At 43.8% G+C, this 15721-nt stretch overlaps 1 protein-coding gene across 7 annotated transcripts in view; it reads right to left on the bottom strand.

Annotated features, from left to right (window-relative positions):
- Positions 1–15721, bottom strand: part of OPCML (opioid binding protein/cell adhesion molecule like) — an 828327-nt gene that overhangs the window by 18450 nt on the left and 794156 nt on the right. For 4 of the 7 annotated variants that reach the window (XM_073239470.1, XM_073239471.1, XM_037000907.2 and 1 more), the window contains 4 exons: positions 14094–14231; positions 13561–13681; positions 12931–13082; positions 11977–12003 (listed from right to left, as the gene is read on the bottom strand). In XM_073239470.1, the coding sequence (XP_073095571.1) occupies positions 11977–12003; positions 12931–13082; positions 13561–13681; positions 14094–14231 (438 nt within the window). The remainder of the gene's footprint in view (positions 1–11976; positions 12004–12930; positions 13083–13560; positions 13682–14093; positions 14232–15721) is intronic. The other 3 variants (XM_073239468.1, XM_037000908.2, XM_073239469.1) reach the window with 3 other exon arrangements.

Genomic DNA, 15721 nt, shown 5'->3' with positions numbered 1-15721 from the left:
TATAGGGTATTCACAGATAAGGGTGGGAGCCCAAATCTAGTGCTATGATTCCATGAATATTTATGAAAAGTAGCCTGACTCTGGGGCCTCCATCAATCCAGGCATACATGTACCCTAAGGAATCTTGCCGGCCTACAGAGTGTACTGAGTTGGAAAATGTCCAAGTGAAAGCTCAAAGTAATTCTGTATAATGTCTTCTGCAGAAGACGAACCATTTAGATTTTTTCTAATGAGTTTGTAAGGAAGTGAGCAATGCAGATTTGTAAGATTCATATTTCTTTTAGATTGCCTTTCATATATATATATATATATATAGACAGGTAAATATGACATACATTAGTGTGTGTGTGTGTGTGTGTGTGTGTGTGTGTGTATACATGGTGTGTATGTGTCTTTGTCTAATTCATTAACTTAAGAAACAATTGAAGCCCTAATAAGTTCAACTTTACAGAGGTCTTTAGTGGAGGAATCACATTATTCTAAGTTTTATCAGTGGATTTGAGCATTTCTATGGATGCCATGCGACCAGCACATGGTTGGATATAGATAAAACCAACAGGAGAAGAGAAGTGTATAAGGAAGGCAGAGCCGAAAAGCGTGAGGTACAGAGAGAGAAGGAAGCCGAATCAGTAAGAGAAATGAATGTTTCAGGTGGCGTATGGCAATTGCCATAGGATGTTCAGTGGTGATCGGGCAGACGGTTTACAGCCGCAGCTCATCTTCAGTTGAGTGTTCCAAACAGTGGAAACCATGAAGGCGACCTAGTAGACATAGAGGCTGCTCAGCTTGCTTAGTGTGATGATGATAACATGCATTTACATTGTGCTTTTTCTGTGGCAAACAAAACTCTAAATGCTAAACAGCTATTAACTCATTCACTCTTCACCAAACCCTATGAGCTTCTCCCTATGGACATTCCCATTTTATAAATGGGGAAACTGAAGAACAGAGCAGTTAGGCACCTTGGCTGTGGTCATACAATTTATACACCTAGTGCTGGATTAGAACTGAATTACTCTGTCTGCAGTCTGTGCCCTGGTTGACTACAACTCCACATACTCGCTATGAAAAATGATCCTTTGTGCATGTTTATCCAGCAACCACAGCATCCTGTGGTAAGAGGAAAAATGAATGGGGAATCCAGAGACCCAATTTCTCTATGTGACTCTGCTGCTCCCTGGTTGAATGACATCTCCTCTCTGGTCTTGCTTCTACCATCTGCAAAATTAGAGGAGGTTGGGATGGCGACCTCTAAAGCTCTTCTATTAGCATTCTGAGTTATTGTATGAATGGAAACTCTACATCCGGAGCTAGAAGAGACAGCTGGTGAGCAGCCAGACAGCTCTTTCCAGCTGGTACTGAACCATCACCACTCATTGTTGTGTGCCTCAGCATGTCATCTCCTGGGACAGCAAGGGGGCACAAATATTCCTAGACCCTACAGTTTCCTCTTTTGTGGCCTCATTTTCTATGAACCTTCAGGACGTTTTATTCTTTAGCAGGTAGGATAAGCCCTACCTTATAGTATCAGATGATGTGGCAATTTATTACCAAAGTGCCTTTGGTTAATGAGTCTGTGAGAAATAGCTGAGCTACTCTGGCCAATGAGCTAATCTAATCCACTATGATGGAGATCAAAACTAGCAATGCTTGCCTCATTCCGATCCTGGACACATTTGAGATTTGGCAGCTAGACCAAATGCCAGGATTGTGCGACACATACAGGAGGGCTTCTGGGATTTGTTGAGAACAGGGAGAAAGTGGCTCACATCTATGTGCCACCCTTCAGTTTGGAGAAATATAAGACAAAGACCATCAGCAATGAACTGTCTTTAATTTATCTTTATAGTCACCCTGATTCTACTGGAAATGAGGAAAAGAAAGCATCTGGGTTGGGTCTTTTCCATAGGGCTTCTATTTGCTAAGGCCATTCATCTGATTAGGCAAATGCATCTTTGTGCTTAATATAGAAGCAATGGATTGTTGCTTTTCAGCTAATGGTTCTTGTCCCATGATCACTCAGGGCTGACTTTTGGTCTCTTAGGCTGGTAGGCTTTTGCAAATGTTAGCTCAGTGAATCTGTTACAGGGAAGGATGTGGTACTGGAGGAACACGTAACCTGAGTTAAGCAGGGATAGCAATAAAGCTTGAATGCATGTCTTCAGATGTTGGGCCGCATATGGTTTTCCTGTATTTTGGTTTCTTTGGATAACAGTTGTATGTATTTCTCCAAGTATTTGGAACCCAAGATAATATTAGTTCTAATTTCAATAAACATGGTCAGGAATTCAAATGGTGTTTCCATTCATTTCTTCTTCTCCTTCTCCTTTTCCCCTTCTCCTTCTTCTTTTCCTTCTCCTTTTTTTGGTGGAAGTAGAGAGAAAAGTAGTTCTTATCCCACACTTAGAATCCAGAATTTGGAAATGTGAAACAAATTTTCAATTATGTATTCTACTAAGAAAACTTACCCTGAACTGCACCTGGATAAAGGACATGGGTTTGAAGAAAAGATGGGAATGGAAGAAAAACTGAGTAGTGGCCATGGACCTATAGGTAAGACAAACTAGGGACCTTAGGAAATGTTTTCCATAGCTTCCTCCTTGGCTTCGCTACCTTACCTTTGCAACACTGAACATCCTTTGGGGTAATGGCACTAACCGCTGTAAAAGTGCAACTGATCCTGGCACCTTTGGGGTCAGACCAAATTGGGTTTAAATCCTGACTCTGTGGCTTGCCAGCTATGTGAACTCAGACAAGGTACTTTCATTTTCTCATTGAATATAAGGGTAAAATACCAAGTTTACGAAACAATTTCAGAGGGAAAGGTAGACGTAGTCTCTGCCTTCACAGGGCTTATGCTCCGGTGCCGCCCAGACTACCCTCCATCCTAGTCTAAATCAATCAATAAATCAATCACTTTTTAAAACCCTCTCAGATTCTGTGATAAAAGCCGTTTGGAACAAATAATCCAACATCCCTTTCATCAGGAACACCCTTCCTTTTGGATATTCTTAAGAGGATTGAATTCAAGAGTCAGAGGCCACTGAATTTGAATTCTGGCTCTGCTCCTCCCTAGCAGGGTGACTTTGGATGAAACATTCAACTTCTCTGAAATAGTTTTTGTTTTAATACATACAATGCGGGTGGGGCAGTAGTTTTACCTATCCTTGCAGGGAACTCTAAGGATTAGTTAAAATGATGTATAAGATCACCTATGTATTGGATAAATAAACATTAGATGAATTAGAACCAACAATAATTACTGATCCCTAAAACAGCATCTTTTGCAGGGATCCTGCTGAAAGAGGGCCCATGAAATGCCAGATTCTCAAAGGTAACTGTCAAGCACGGGCTGGAAACAATCTTGGCTGGGACTAGCAAGCAAGTGGCCTGATCTCCCCTTAAAAGACCTGAGGTGTATGCTAACCACAGTTAAAAGCTTCTGTAGGGGGCCCAGCTATCCTGAGCAAGTGTTTTTAGAAGCCTAACTCTTTCTCTGGACAAATGCTACACTTAAGGAATCTTTATTTATGGTTAACAGTGACTCAATTCTGTTAGAATGGCTGTTACAAATATCAGGCTTAATTAAATATTCTTCAGGATAAATTGGAAGTGAGAACGTGTAATTATGCCCTTTCTCCTCACTCCAGCGAGGCCACCTCGGCCCTTTTCAATGCTCAACATTGTTTCCTTCATGCTTGAAGTTGAGCAGCTTTGAAAATAAAAGTTTACATGATGAAGCAAAACCACAAAAAGTTCACACACTGTCAATGGCAACAATGATAACCACAGAACACCGCCTTGGGGACAGCCATGCACACAAATACAAGTTGGTCTCCAGCATGTAGGAAGAAGGGACAGAAAGACAGAAATGATCAGGAGAAAAAATCCAGGAAATGGTTAATTGGTGTGTGCACTTTGGGCCAGAGGAAAGCTTTTATGGCCAGACTAAAGCTCAGCAGGGTTAAGACAGGTAAAGAAATAGACAAACAAATTAATACATAAAATAAAGTCCTCTTTGGAGAAGTTACTTATTTTGTTAAATTAAATATATTAAACATTCAATTTTTGAAGAGCAAATTCAATTGAGGGCTTAACAAAGAATTAACCTGCAGGTCTAGCTACCCTGGGAGTAAGAGTTTGCTGCCCTGTTCAAGGGGAGGCTGATCACCCTCTGGAAGAGCAGGCGCTGAGAAATCAAAGTACCCAAACTCAGCGCAAACCTCCCAGAAAAATGTATCACCTTACTGATGAGATCCTGCCTTGTAAGAGATTTTGAAGCTTAAAAATGGAGTGTACATTACGAGCAGTAAGGTATTGCAGTGTGTCACCGTTTTTCCCCCTCTCATGATTGCAATGAAAATACAGCAACACTGGACTGTAGAGCTGTGATTCTACTAAAATAGCAGGTGGTAGGCTGATGGCATTCAAACAGGAAAAGAAGAAAAAAAAACCCACAGGCAAGTTGAACTTGGTGATAGCCCAGTGAGAAGAATGAAGTATCTGAAGTCTAAGAAGATACATTTTTTTTCTGAAATTTGCATCATTTTTATAAGTATGAATGTGAACTATGTGACCTTCCTAACGAGGAACCAAAACGATAATGATGTTCTTAGTGATTAAAAGAGGAGCAAGGAAATCTAATTAGAGGATGTATTGGTGAAACAGAAACCTATTTTCAGCAGCACCAGCTGATGAAGGCAGGTCATTCCCTTCAAAGGGAACTTGCCTCCATTGTCTGTAATTACAGCAGAAAACATGGCACCGTGTTGTTTTACAAGGAAGATTAACCAGGCTTTGTGGCACAAAGAAGACAAGCAGATAAAGAAGCAAAAAAGGCAGCCATCTTTGTTTTGTTCTTTTCAGCACTCCTGTTTTGTGTTTATTACAAACAAAAGCTTAAGAAGTTCATTTCAGAAGTTAATTCAAATCTGTCAGCTCATCACAAACTTGAAAGAGACAAGACTTTAGTCTACACGGAACCATAAGCTCGTGCGTGTGTGCTGACATCAGCACCCCCTGAATGCTCAGTGTTAAATTCTAAATGCTTAGGCTAACAGCCAGATGTCAATGATTCAGACAGAGGAGGGTGGGGGTGCAAGGGAACGACAAGGAACCTCATCAGGAATGAAATGTGAAATGTCTGCATATTTTTTTTTCTAATATGTTGACATTTTGCAGGTTGAGAAAAATACAAATGATTACACTGCAGTCATCAGCCAAAAGCAGTGGTATTTCTCTCTGACTCATTCCCTCCCACCTGGATTTAAATGGTGGATTTGGAAAATAAAAATCATATACATTATCAGGAGGAAATGGACAAATACGTGGAGCTTTTGATGTGTCTGCAGGAAGAAATCATTTGATGAACGTCTTCCTAAACAGTGAACTGGGATGTTCGATACAGTCTGCCTCATAAGGAAGACTGGGGGAGAGGGATAAACCTAAATTTCAAAATAGAACTGGAACATATGTGCAGCGGGAGTACAAGAGAAAGTGTCCGAGAAATAGTGATTTGGCCTTCCTGGGGAGAGAACAAGGCCTTTTGAATATTTGGCTTTCCTTTGGTTAGTGGGGAGTTTCACACTCTCTAGAGACCATAACAGAAACCCCCAATGAATGAAAGTTGTGTTTATTAATTCAACAAACGTTTACTGGGCAATAGACATCGCAAGATACAGTGCTACATCCTTTAAATGCAGAAACAAATACAAACAAAATACCAGCCTGAGGGTGAGCTACCACAACCCAAAAGATGAGTGATTCTTCAAGGCGGTTCAGAAATACTTTGGGGATAGGGTAACATTGAGTAGAACGTTTGTTAAAGGGCAAATATGATTTTATCAGGCAGGGAAGAGGGCAAAAGCCTCCATCTGTGACCCTACAACATGCAGGAAGAGAGAACATATGTACAGGAAAGACACGAGTGATTAAGGTTAGACATGTGGAGGTCAAACCCAGGGTCGCCACTTCCTTTCGGGCCAAAGCCCTATCTGTGGGAATTCAGTGTCATCACTAAATTCTCTGAGCTCCAGGCCCTTCTGTGAAGTGGAAATCATAATAGTATCTATCTCAAAGTGTTCTTTGCTGTCTAAAGTCATGTCTGCCTGACACTTAATAGCTGGTAGCTTTTTCATTCCACCAGCATAGCACTTATTATAGCCCATTATTCTATTGTAATTATCTATTTACTTGTTGCACAGGGTTGGGAACTTTGTTCCTCTTTGTAATTCAATGAAGATGAAGAGAGCTGAAGTAGCACGTGTGTTGTGGGATGTGGGCATGTCTGGTAGGGGCCTTGCAGGTGACTAGGACTTGAAGCTGTAGGGGAGATGGGTCTCAGAGCGAGAACAGCCCCTCAGGCCTGCTTCCCTTGGCAGTTTCAGGCAGGGTGTGAATAGACTCAGAGTTTTGGGAAGGTCACTTGGCCCTGAAGTGGCAGACAGACTGGAGAGGCGTTGTCAAAGACTAGGGAACTGGAAAGAGATTCTCTTAATGGCCCAGGTTAGGCACACACCACAGAGTGAGGATGGATAGAGGGGAGAGCGCGTGGGCTGGGGGATCAGGGGACGGGCTGCAGCCAGCCTGCTAGGACTCGCTGCCTGGTGGGTGAGGGGTAAGGGAGAGGAGGCACAGGGACCACAGACAGTCTGGAAGATGCTTGTAGGTGAAGCGAGAAGTCATACATTGTGCGAAGGAAGTTAAGATCATTCCCATTAGACACCTGAAGACAGAAGACCTCTCTCCTCTCACTGTGATACTAATGACAGGCCGTCCTGGGGGCAGGTGGTAGAGCAGCTATATGCAGACTCAGACACAAAGGAAAGAAGAAAGCCACCACCCAGTTATATCACAGAAGGCAGGTGCGGGGTGTTGGGGACCAAAGGGAGGTCTGGAGCCTAGAGGGCATTGGATGTGAGAACACAGGTGGAGCGTAGCCCATGGAAGTGTGCCTGGGGCTGGAGGTGAAGAGGCCCCGAGCTCTGACTCTCACTTTCAGAGGTTAGGAGGTGATGAAAGAGGACATGTTAGACTGGTACACAGGGTGAGGAGGGGCAGACTAGCGAGAGTCCTCGGAACTCACCCCTCAAGACTCACCTGGGACCACCAGGGGGAAGGTGTGGTTTTTCTCAGACCTTAATAAAGGAGGGAGGTGGTGGGAGAGGGCTGGAGGGGACAGGGTGGGTGCACTGGGGCTGCAGATCAGCCCAGGGGCTGGTTGGGGTTGCCTCTAGTTGAAGCAAATCTGGTTTGAAGAGCCAGACCAGTAGGTCTATTCGTTCTGGCAGAATGGCCATTAGCAAAGAAAATGTAGATTCTGTCCTTGTGGCTTCCTGGGGCCACAGCCTGGCTGCTCTGAGGGGGCTTGAGGCTTTGCCTGAAGAAAAAATCCAGAACCCAGATGCTGCCTTAACTGGGCTATTTTGCCATTTTCATTTGCAATGACTAGATTCCTATGAGTTACCCGTATTCCTGGTATTTAACTCCTAATGCAACTAATTTGTGTCGCTATGATTGCAGAGATAAAGTGTGAGAAATCTGTTTTTCTCTCTGCAGTAACCCTCCTCCTTTCTGGCTGTTTGTGTTCTCAGTCCCTCTCCCCTGCCAGTTCCAGTAATCCAGGCGTTTCTATGCCTCATTAAGCGCATCACACTCTGTGGTGCCGGATGTAATCAAGTTCAGAATCTTCTCTCTTTTCTCTCTGAGGACAGGAGGATGGGGCCTCTTGCTCAAGACTCAGTGGAGGCAAAGTGGGCTGGCAGGTTGAGAGAGAGCGGCTTCAGGAGGAGAGCCTTGGCCAGCAGGCTAAGCCCTGCCATGCCCTTGCTGCATGCAGGCCTGGTGGACTTCCCGGAGCAGGGCTCCAGGTGGGCCTTTCAGGTGGTTCGCATACACTCAATAATGCTTACAGACTCTTAGAACAAGTTGCTTTTTCATGAAAAAGCATTTTCATTGCCACCATTTCCAAGGTTGTTGATGATAGGTTTGAAGACCTCTTTTATACAGTTTTTCCATTGTTTTTCAAACTTAGAACAGAGACTTAGAAAGCTGGAAGTAAGCCAGGAGTCCATCTTGCTCTTGTTTTGGCCTTATCCATACAGCAGAGTGTCATTGTTTGTCAGCACCAAAGTTAGGACTAGAACCCAGTCTTCCTTGACCCCAATTCTCATTTTCTCTCTACAGTCACCAGGGCTCCAGGAAGCACAGGGTCTAAAAGCCACTCTGAGCTGGTACTCTTCCTGCATGACCTGTCCTGTCTGTGTGGCTTTCGAAGGGGTGGTAACTAGCATGGGAGAAAGAAACGTATCAGTGCCAACCACTGATTTGTCTGTGAGTATCGCCCACTTACCAAACTGTTCTCTCTCACAGTTTGCCTAATGGCTTCCTGTTTCAACCCACACACCAATCCATTGTTTCTATAGTCTTTGTCTTGTGTGTTCTTTTGAAATAGCTTTTATCCCATTTTCCTTTGTTCTTTACTGTAGATGGGAAATACATGAAAGATGTGTTTGTGTGAGAAGCCTATTATGACTGAGTGTTCCGATGGGTTCACACTGCAGTCAAAAGGGTCTCCAAAGCCAAACATCCAGTCTGTGAGGGCAAACACCAATGCTTGCCTGGGAGTATGGGATGTGTGTGTGTGTGTGTGTGTGTGTGTGTATTTGGGATGTATGAGCACCTGGGCTGTACATGTCAAAGTTGTCCTTTAAAAGAATGGGTTCAGTTTGCAATAGAAGAGGGGAAATGGTATGGCAAACTGATCCAAGCAGACTAATTGTCAATATGGGGCTCCATTCAGAAGGTCACACACCAATATCTTTGATGGTTTGTCAAGTATTGTGAGTTGCATTGAAATAGTAGAAAGAGCTTGTGTGGTATTAATGCCGTATCCTCATCACTTCGAACAGTGCCTGGCTTCCTGCAGATAGGGAGGCTTGGTTTGTTGAGGGAATACTCAAAACACTGGAAACAGAGTGCATAGGCTTAAATCCCAGCTCAAGCATTTATAAGGCTGTATGAGTTGAGTAATCTGCCTCACCTCTCAATGTCTTCCTCTGTACAATCAAGATTAATATAGCACTTATTCTTTAGAGTCATTACATGAAAAAAAACATGTAGAACACACAGACTAGTGGCCCTGCACATAGTACGTGGTTGGTAATAACAGAGGACCAGAAAGAACATTCATGGACAGCTGAAGGGTTTGGTCAACTGGACAATATCAGTCTGATCTTTTGTTGAAGCTATTGCCTCTCAGGCATAGTATCAAAGAATTTGGCTTCGTGGGGGCCATGGAGAACATCTTACTGAAATGCTTTCACAGATGAAAGAACCAAGGCCTACTGAGATTGACTTTCCCAAAGCAATTTAGCCAGTGAGCAGCAGAATCTGGCCTCAGAGAGGTTCTGAGACTCCCACTCCAGTCCATCACATTTCATTCCTGACAGCTGAACTCCTCCTGTTCCGGGTATCACCAGCCCAGCCCTCCAATCTCTGCATGTATACACTCATTCATTCATTTAAGAAAATTTCCCTGACCAGCTACTATGTCTAAAATTCTGTGCTCAGCTCCAAGGATCAAACCAAGCATGGTCCTGATGCTCATGGAATACACAGGCTAAAGGGGAGAAAGACTTTAATCAAACAACCTAAATACAATGAAATAAAAGTAAAATTTCAACTGGAAAGTGAAGTATGTAGAGACAAAGAGTCTATCTGTAGTGTTAATGCTGTATCCTCATCACTTAGAACAGTGCCTGGCTTGCTGTAGGTAGGGAGGCATGGTTTGTTGAGTGAATACTAGTGAGTACCCTGTGCAGAGTACAGCATTCAGAAGCATTATATGAGAGAGGTCAGGGAAGGCTTCCTTCAGGAATAGATGCCAAAGTGTGAGTAGATGTTAAACAAGTGAAGAGACATAGGATGAATTTCGGGGATCAGTGGTGTTGTAGTAAAGGACAGAGGAGACTTTGGAGGAAAGAAAAGCACAGTCCAGTTGAGCAAAAACACTGGCAGCCATACCAAAGGAAGCATGGATAAGATGGGCTGTATCACAAAACTGTTGGCAAAAAATTTCAGTAGCAGCCAGGATGGTTTACATTGACACAAGTTTTCAGTTTGTCATCCCTCTATAGTGAGTACTATCTTATTGATAATTAACAATGACAGTCTGCAGGCCAGGAGATATTATCCCAATTTTAGCTGAGTAAACTGAGGCATGTAGTCTTTGTGAGATGTCAGTGTCACACATCTAAACATAGCATTTGTGGGAGTCTCTCTCTATGACCTTGTTAGTCCTCCCACCAGCCTTCGAAGGTACCAATCCCAGTAACATACATGAGAAAGGTGAGGCTCAAAGGTTAAGCCACTGGCTGTAGCCGGCTAAGATGGGATGTGAAGTCTTTCCTACAGACTGAATTGTGTTCCCCAGATTCATATCTTGAAGCCCAGCCCCCAATATGTGTTTGGAGATGGGACCTATAAGGATTGATTAAGGTTAAATGAGGTTATAATGGTCAGACCCTGATCTGATAGGATTAGTGCCCTACCAAGAATAAGAAGTCACCCCAGAGAGCCCTCTCCCTCTCTATTTCTATGTCTTTGTCCCTCTCTCCTTCTCTTCCCATACTTGTCCAGAGCAAAGGCTAGATGAGGACAAAGGGCTGTCTACAAGACAAGAAGAAAACCCTCAGCAAAACAGATGATAGATCTTCCTGGCCTTGTTCTTGGATTTCTGGCCTCCAGAACTGTGAGAAAATAAATTCTGTTGTTCAAGACATTCAGGCTGTGGTATTTTATTTTGGCAGCCCTAGCAGACTAATACAGTCTGAGGACACATTGCTGTTTTTATCTGCCATGACGTCCCTCTTGCTTTAGTTCATGGTAGAGAAAGGTAGTTGTCAGTCCTAGGCTCCTTCTCTTGGCCACATTCCCCACCCTGTCAATCTCACTAACTAGGGGGTAATGGCAGGATGAGTGGCAGTACCCCAATTCTACCCTTTCCTGCTGGTTTTGTCAAGACCTAGGAATGGGCATTCACAGACATCAAGGTGTGGTCAGAGCTAGTGGTGTGGGACTGTCTGGGATCCAGAGCTGTGGAAAGTGACAAGTTTCACAGTTGATTTCTGGTCTGGAAACTTCAGCAGTTACCACTTTCTATGTATGTGATTGAGATTGATCATATTAAAGTATGGCTGGGAGCTTTCTACCTCTGGAAGCAGAGCTGAACACCAGCTGCTGCTTTGTCAAGGGTGCCAGTGAGCAGGTGTGTGTGTGTGCATCTCTCTCTGGTTATCCTTGGGATAAACACCCCAGTATCTGATGGGGGGGTCCAAAGCGGGAGCTCACTCAGCATCTTGTACTCGTGAGTTACATGCACTTCAGTGTTACTTAACCTCTTTGATGTTCCTTTTACTCATCTTTTAAGATGGGGAATAACCAGTCTTCTACAGCACTAACATAATAGCTAGAAACCAGTAAATATTCGTTAAATGTAATATCATTATTATTATTATTAATGATCCAAGTACTTCTATTTTAAAATAAAGTATTTAGACTTAAGTCATTATATTTTTCCCTTGGGGCTTAAAGAATAAAACATTCATACTAGGGACTTCCCTACAGAGACAAACATTTAAAAATCCATTGGGTCTCTGTGCTGGGTTGTTCCTGGTGCAGCTCTGTGCAGAAATAGAATAATACTCATCACTGTTAAAGGCCTCCAAGTAGAAGTGTATTGGTTTTAGGGGGAAACACCCTTTTTCTGAAATATGTGATATTTCACCTGTATGAGTGTAAAAGCCATCATATTCTACACACTTGTTACTGAACTGTGCAAACCAAACCCTGAAGTCTATCCACTAAGGAGAAATAAACCGGGGAGGTGGAGCAGGCAGCCTATCTTTGAAGAAGGCTTAAACTCAAAAGCATAAGCATTCAGGCAGGCAGAGGAAGGAAGGAACATGCTGTACCCACCTGCCACTGCTGATGAGGGGCTTATTTCTAAGACACACACAGCACAATGCACACACAATGCAGAGAGAAAACAAGAGACATAGATCACACATTTCAGATGGTTGGTGGACAAAGTTTAGTTCATGTCAATGCTCAAAGCTTGTACGGAGTCTGAGATGCAGGTGGAAAAATGAATACTTTTTCATCCTACTCACCATATGCTCCCCTGTAACCAAAGCTCAGCAAGTAAACAAATACATACAAACAGGAAATATCACAGCAAGCTGGCCCTGGCTCATGGTGTGAAATGTTGCACAAGAAGATGGACACAGCAGCATGGGAAGATTGAGTGAGGGGGAGATAGGGGCTTTCAAGGGGGCCAGTCATGGCTCCGGGGACCTCTCTATCCATATGGGAGGAAAAGTCCTTCAGAGAAGAGTTTGATGCTCCAGCTGTGGACGGAACAGTCACTTTCATGAGGACTCAGACGACTGCTGTATCCTTTCCAATGAGTGAGAGCGTAACAGGGTGATCGACATGAGCATCATGGTGGCAGCAGTTCACTTGGTTTAACACCATGAATGTAACCCCCAGAATCATAGATGCTTACTATAGAAAGGATTTTTAAATTATATCTAATTGACCCCTCAGACCTTTAGGCAGTACTGCAATTGAGCTGTTACATGGTTCTTTCTTCTTTATGGCAGCCACCATTCAACTTGCTTCAGAATTTGGCTTATTCCTTTTGCAAAGTGCAAACCTTGCCTTTCAATAGACCAGGAGACAGCAGTCAACTGGCAAATAGCACTGTCTCACGTGCTAGGAGAATGACAGGGAGGAACATTTCATATCTAAGGGTGCGAGGCTGAGCAGCATGGATGGACACAGGCCAAGCAGACTGAGCCGTCCCCCTCTTGAGCCCCTGGAACTGCCCTGCATGGCCTAGCCCACTGCATCCGGGCTTCCTGCACTCACCATACAGTGTTATGCTGGCATTGGTGTTCCCGAGATTGTTTGTGGCCACACAAGTGTAGTTCCCGTAATCCTTTTCTGAAACATTGAAGAAAGTCAGAGTGGATATGCGGCCTTTGTTCTCAATCCTCACGCCATCCAGACCGGTGGCTAGCCTGCAATGAGAAGGTATTGTTGGCCTGGTTCCACAGACAGTAACAGCGGGGAGAAGTGCTAAGAGAACTCAAAGATGCCATAGATCAGTCCTACAAGGGGCTCTCCTCCTCCCAAAAACCCTCTCCTCCACCCAATGCAGTCCTTCTGTCTCCAATCATGACACCACGGCCTCCATTGGGAAGGAAAAGGAAAGGATGCTCATGCTCTAAAAGCTAAATTTGCTGGCCTCTGGTCATTAAAGACTACTACTGTATCAACAACTGATTGGTTTCTGAAACAAGGTCAATTCATTTTGCACACTTTTCAGTTTCCTCAGTGTTCTGTTTCAGGTTCTAACAGGTGACTCTGTTATAAAGGAGGCAGTAATGAGCCTCGGCTTTGCCATTTTTTCCCCCATTACTTTATTATCCTCCTTCTATGCGGGGAAGGATCCATCAGCTCTGCTTCAGACATGTCCTATTTCCATGTTCATGGTACCTGGTGTCTTCCTTGAACCACTGGAATTCAGCCATAGGCACTGCAGAGGCTTCACAGCTCAAGATGCCCTTCTGGCCAACTGACACACCGGTGTTCTTGGCTTTTGAGATATAGGGAGGGTCTGTGGGGGGAAAAGTGCAGAGTGGTTCCATGAAACAGATGAAGGGCACATCCAGTCACCTGCTCCTCAAATGTATTTCTTGTGACACTCACCTTCCAAGTTAAATAACCATTTGATTTTTTTAAGTAATTTATTGCTTAAAAATATTGCATTTACCCCAGAATTCTCTTCAAAAATCAAACCAATTCATAGTTAACAATTCTCCCCAATAGCTCAAAGCTCTGACAGTCACAGGAAGCCTCTCAGCACAAATGGCCATGGAGATGGTGTTGGGCAGAGCAATCTGGTCAAGCACTTTCCTGTGAGAAACAACTTAAGTCTATCAGAAAATGGCCTTGACATTAACTAGTTTGTCCCCTTAGCCCCTATGCCCTCTTTTGCCCTGGAACTTCTGGACAATGGGTCAACTCACAGTTTACAGTAATTTGCACTTTTCGCACATCAGGTGCAGCAACGTCATTGAGGGCACTGCATTCATACTCCCCAGACTGGTCCCGTCTGATGTCAGAGATTTCCAGGTATTCATCCTCACTCACAAAGCCCTGGCCTTCTGGGCGGGAAGGAATGCACAGGAAACAATCAAGAAACTTTGAAACCACAGATAGAATGACATTCACATTTAGAGCTTAGAGGACTGGAAATAGGGAAAGCCATAGACATGGGGCTTGTACACCAAGCCAAAGGTTATAGGACATGTTGGCCTAACAGTATGGCATTTGAAGGATGAAATTCACTGTTTTTGACTTGCATCACTGTGTTTTTGTCCGAGTCGCTTCAACATTTTAGAGCATTTGAGAAGAAGGGAATATCATTCTTTTTCTGTCTTATTTTTATGAGGATTAAATAAAAGAGTAATGTGAAATAGCCCAGCACATTCTTAAACTTTGATATTTTAAGGAGAATTATCATGATCATTAATATAGTGAAAAAAATGTGGGGATAACTTTAGGCTGTGTTGATATGGGCATCTTAATTTTTCACTATGTAAAAATGCCTTTGTGTATCAGATGTGAACTACTTGAACAACAAATAAGGGACCATTTGACACTTTAGTAACAAACAGATGCAAAGCAGTCGATTTGGTCTCAAACTGTGCTGGAGAAGACAGAGCGGTGAATGAAGGAATGAAAGAAGAAGCACTCAGTGACTGCTCTGTCAAAGGTGCCGCTGAACATTTGCCAACAGAATAAATGTGATACCCCACATGATAGATCTATGGTTACCAGAAAGCCTCATGGACTTAATACCCGGCTTTGTGAAGTATTCTAGAGGCTTTATTCTTAGGCACTTGTGCAGCTTGGAATTCATGATCCAAAATATTCTGGGGCTGCAAAATGTGCATTGCTTGCAGTCACCATTACATGCTCCTGCAGCAGTCTGGCCCCTCTGCCTTATGCTTTTTCCTACTCCCAGTGGTTCAGTGCAAGGAGAACAGAACCTCTGTGCTCAAACCTAGACATTGCAAGTTCTGTCAAAGCACCAGGCTTCTGTGAAAACCCAGCCAGCACAAAGATCAAGGAAAAAATGAAGCCATTTGCATTTCTTACAGTCTTGCTGCCCATTCCTTTTTCTGCTCCAAGCATTAGAGGGAAATTAGTTTTCAGGGTGATAAAACTCATTGTAACTTTTCTCACAACTCTGTGGAAGCATGTTCTGATCCAATGGGTACTCAGTCAACTAAGCCTGGGACTGCCGTGGGTGTGGGGCAGGAAGGTGGGGTGTCTCCTAGCGGGTGGGAGAGTGGAGGGGCGAGGCATAGGGAGGCAGGTGTTCTGCCATTGTGTCTTTGCTCCAAGGCGAAGCCTCAGGGAGTTTCCACCCCCTCTGCCCACTTCCCCTGACCACAGGCCTTTCAGCTCTTGCTGCCTTCCTTGCCTCCACACCTGCCCCAAGCCCTGCCCACCCAGGCTCTGCTGTCAGTGTCCAGATGCTGGCCAAGGCATCCCTAGAAGGGGTGGGGCCTCAGGCAAATAGTTTTCAAGGCCATTTAAATCATCCCAAGTCATCACCATCCTTTCAGCCCAATCTCATGCTATTCCA

The sequence above is a fragment of the Manis javanica genome, chromosome 6, assembly GCF_040802235.1.
Source record: "Manis javanica isolate MJ-LG chromosome 6, MJ_LKY, whole genome shotgun sequence".
Taxonomy (NCBI): domain Eukaryota; kingdom Metazoa; phylum Chordata; class Mammalia; order Pholidota; family Manidae; genus Manis; species Manis javanica.
This window is presented reverse-complemented; position numbering and strand designations above follow the sequence as displayed.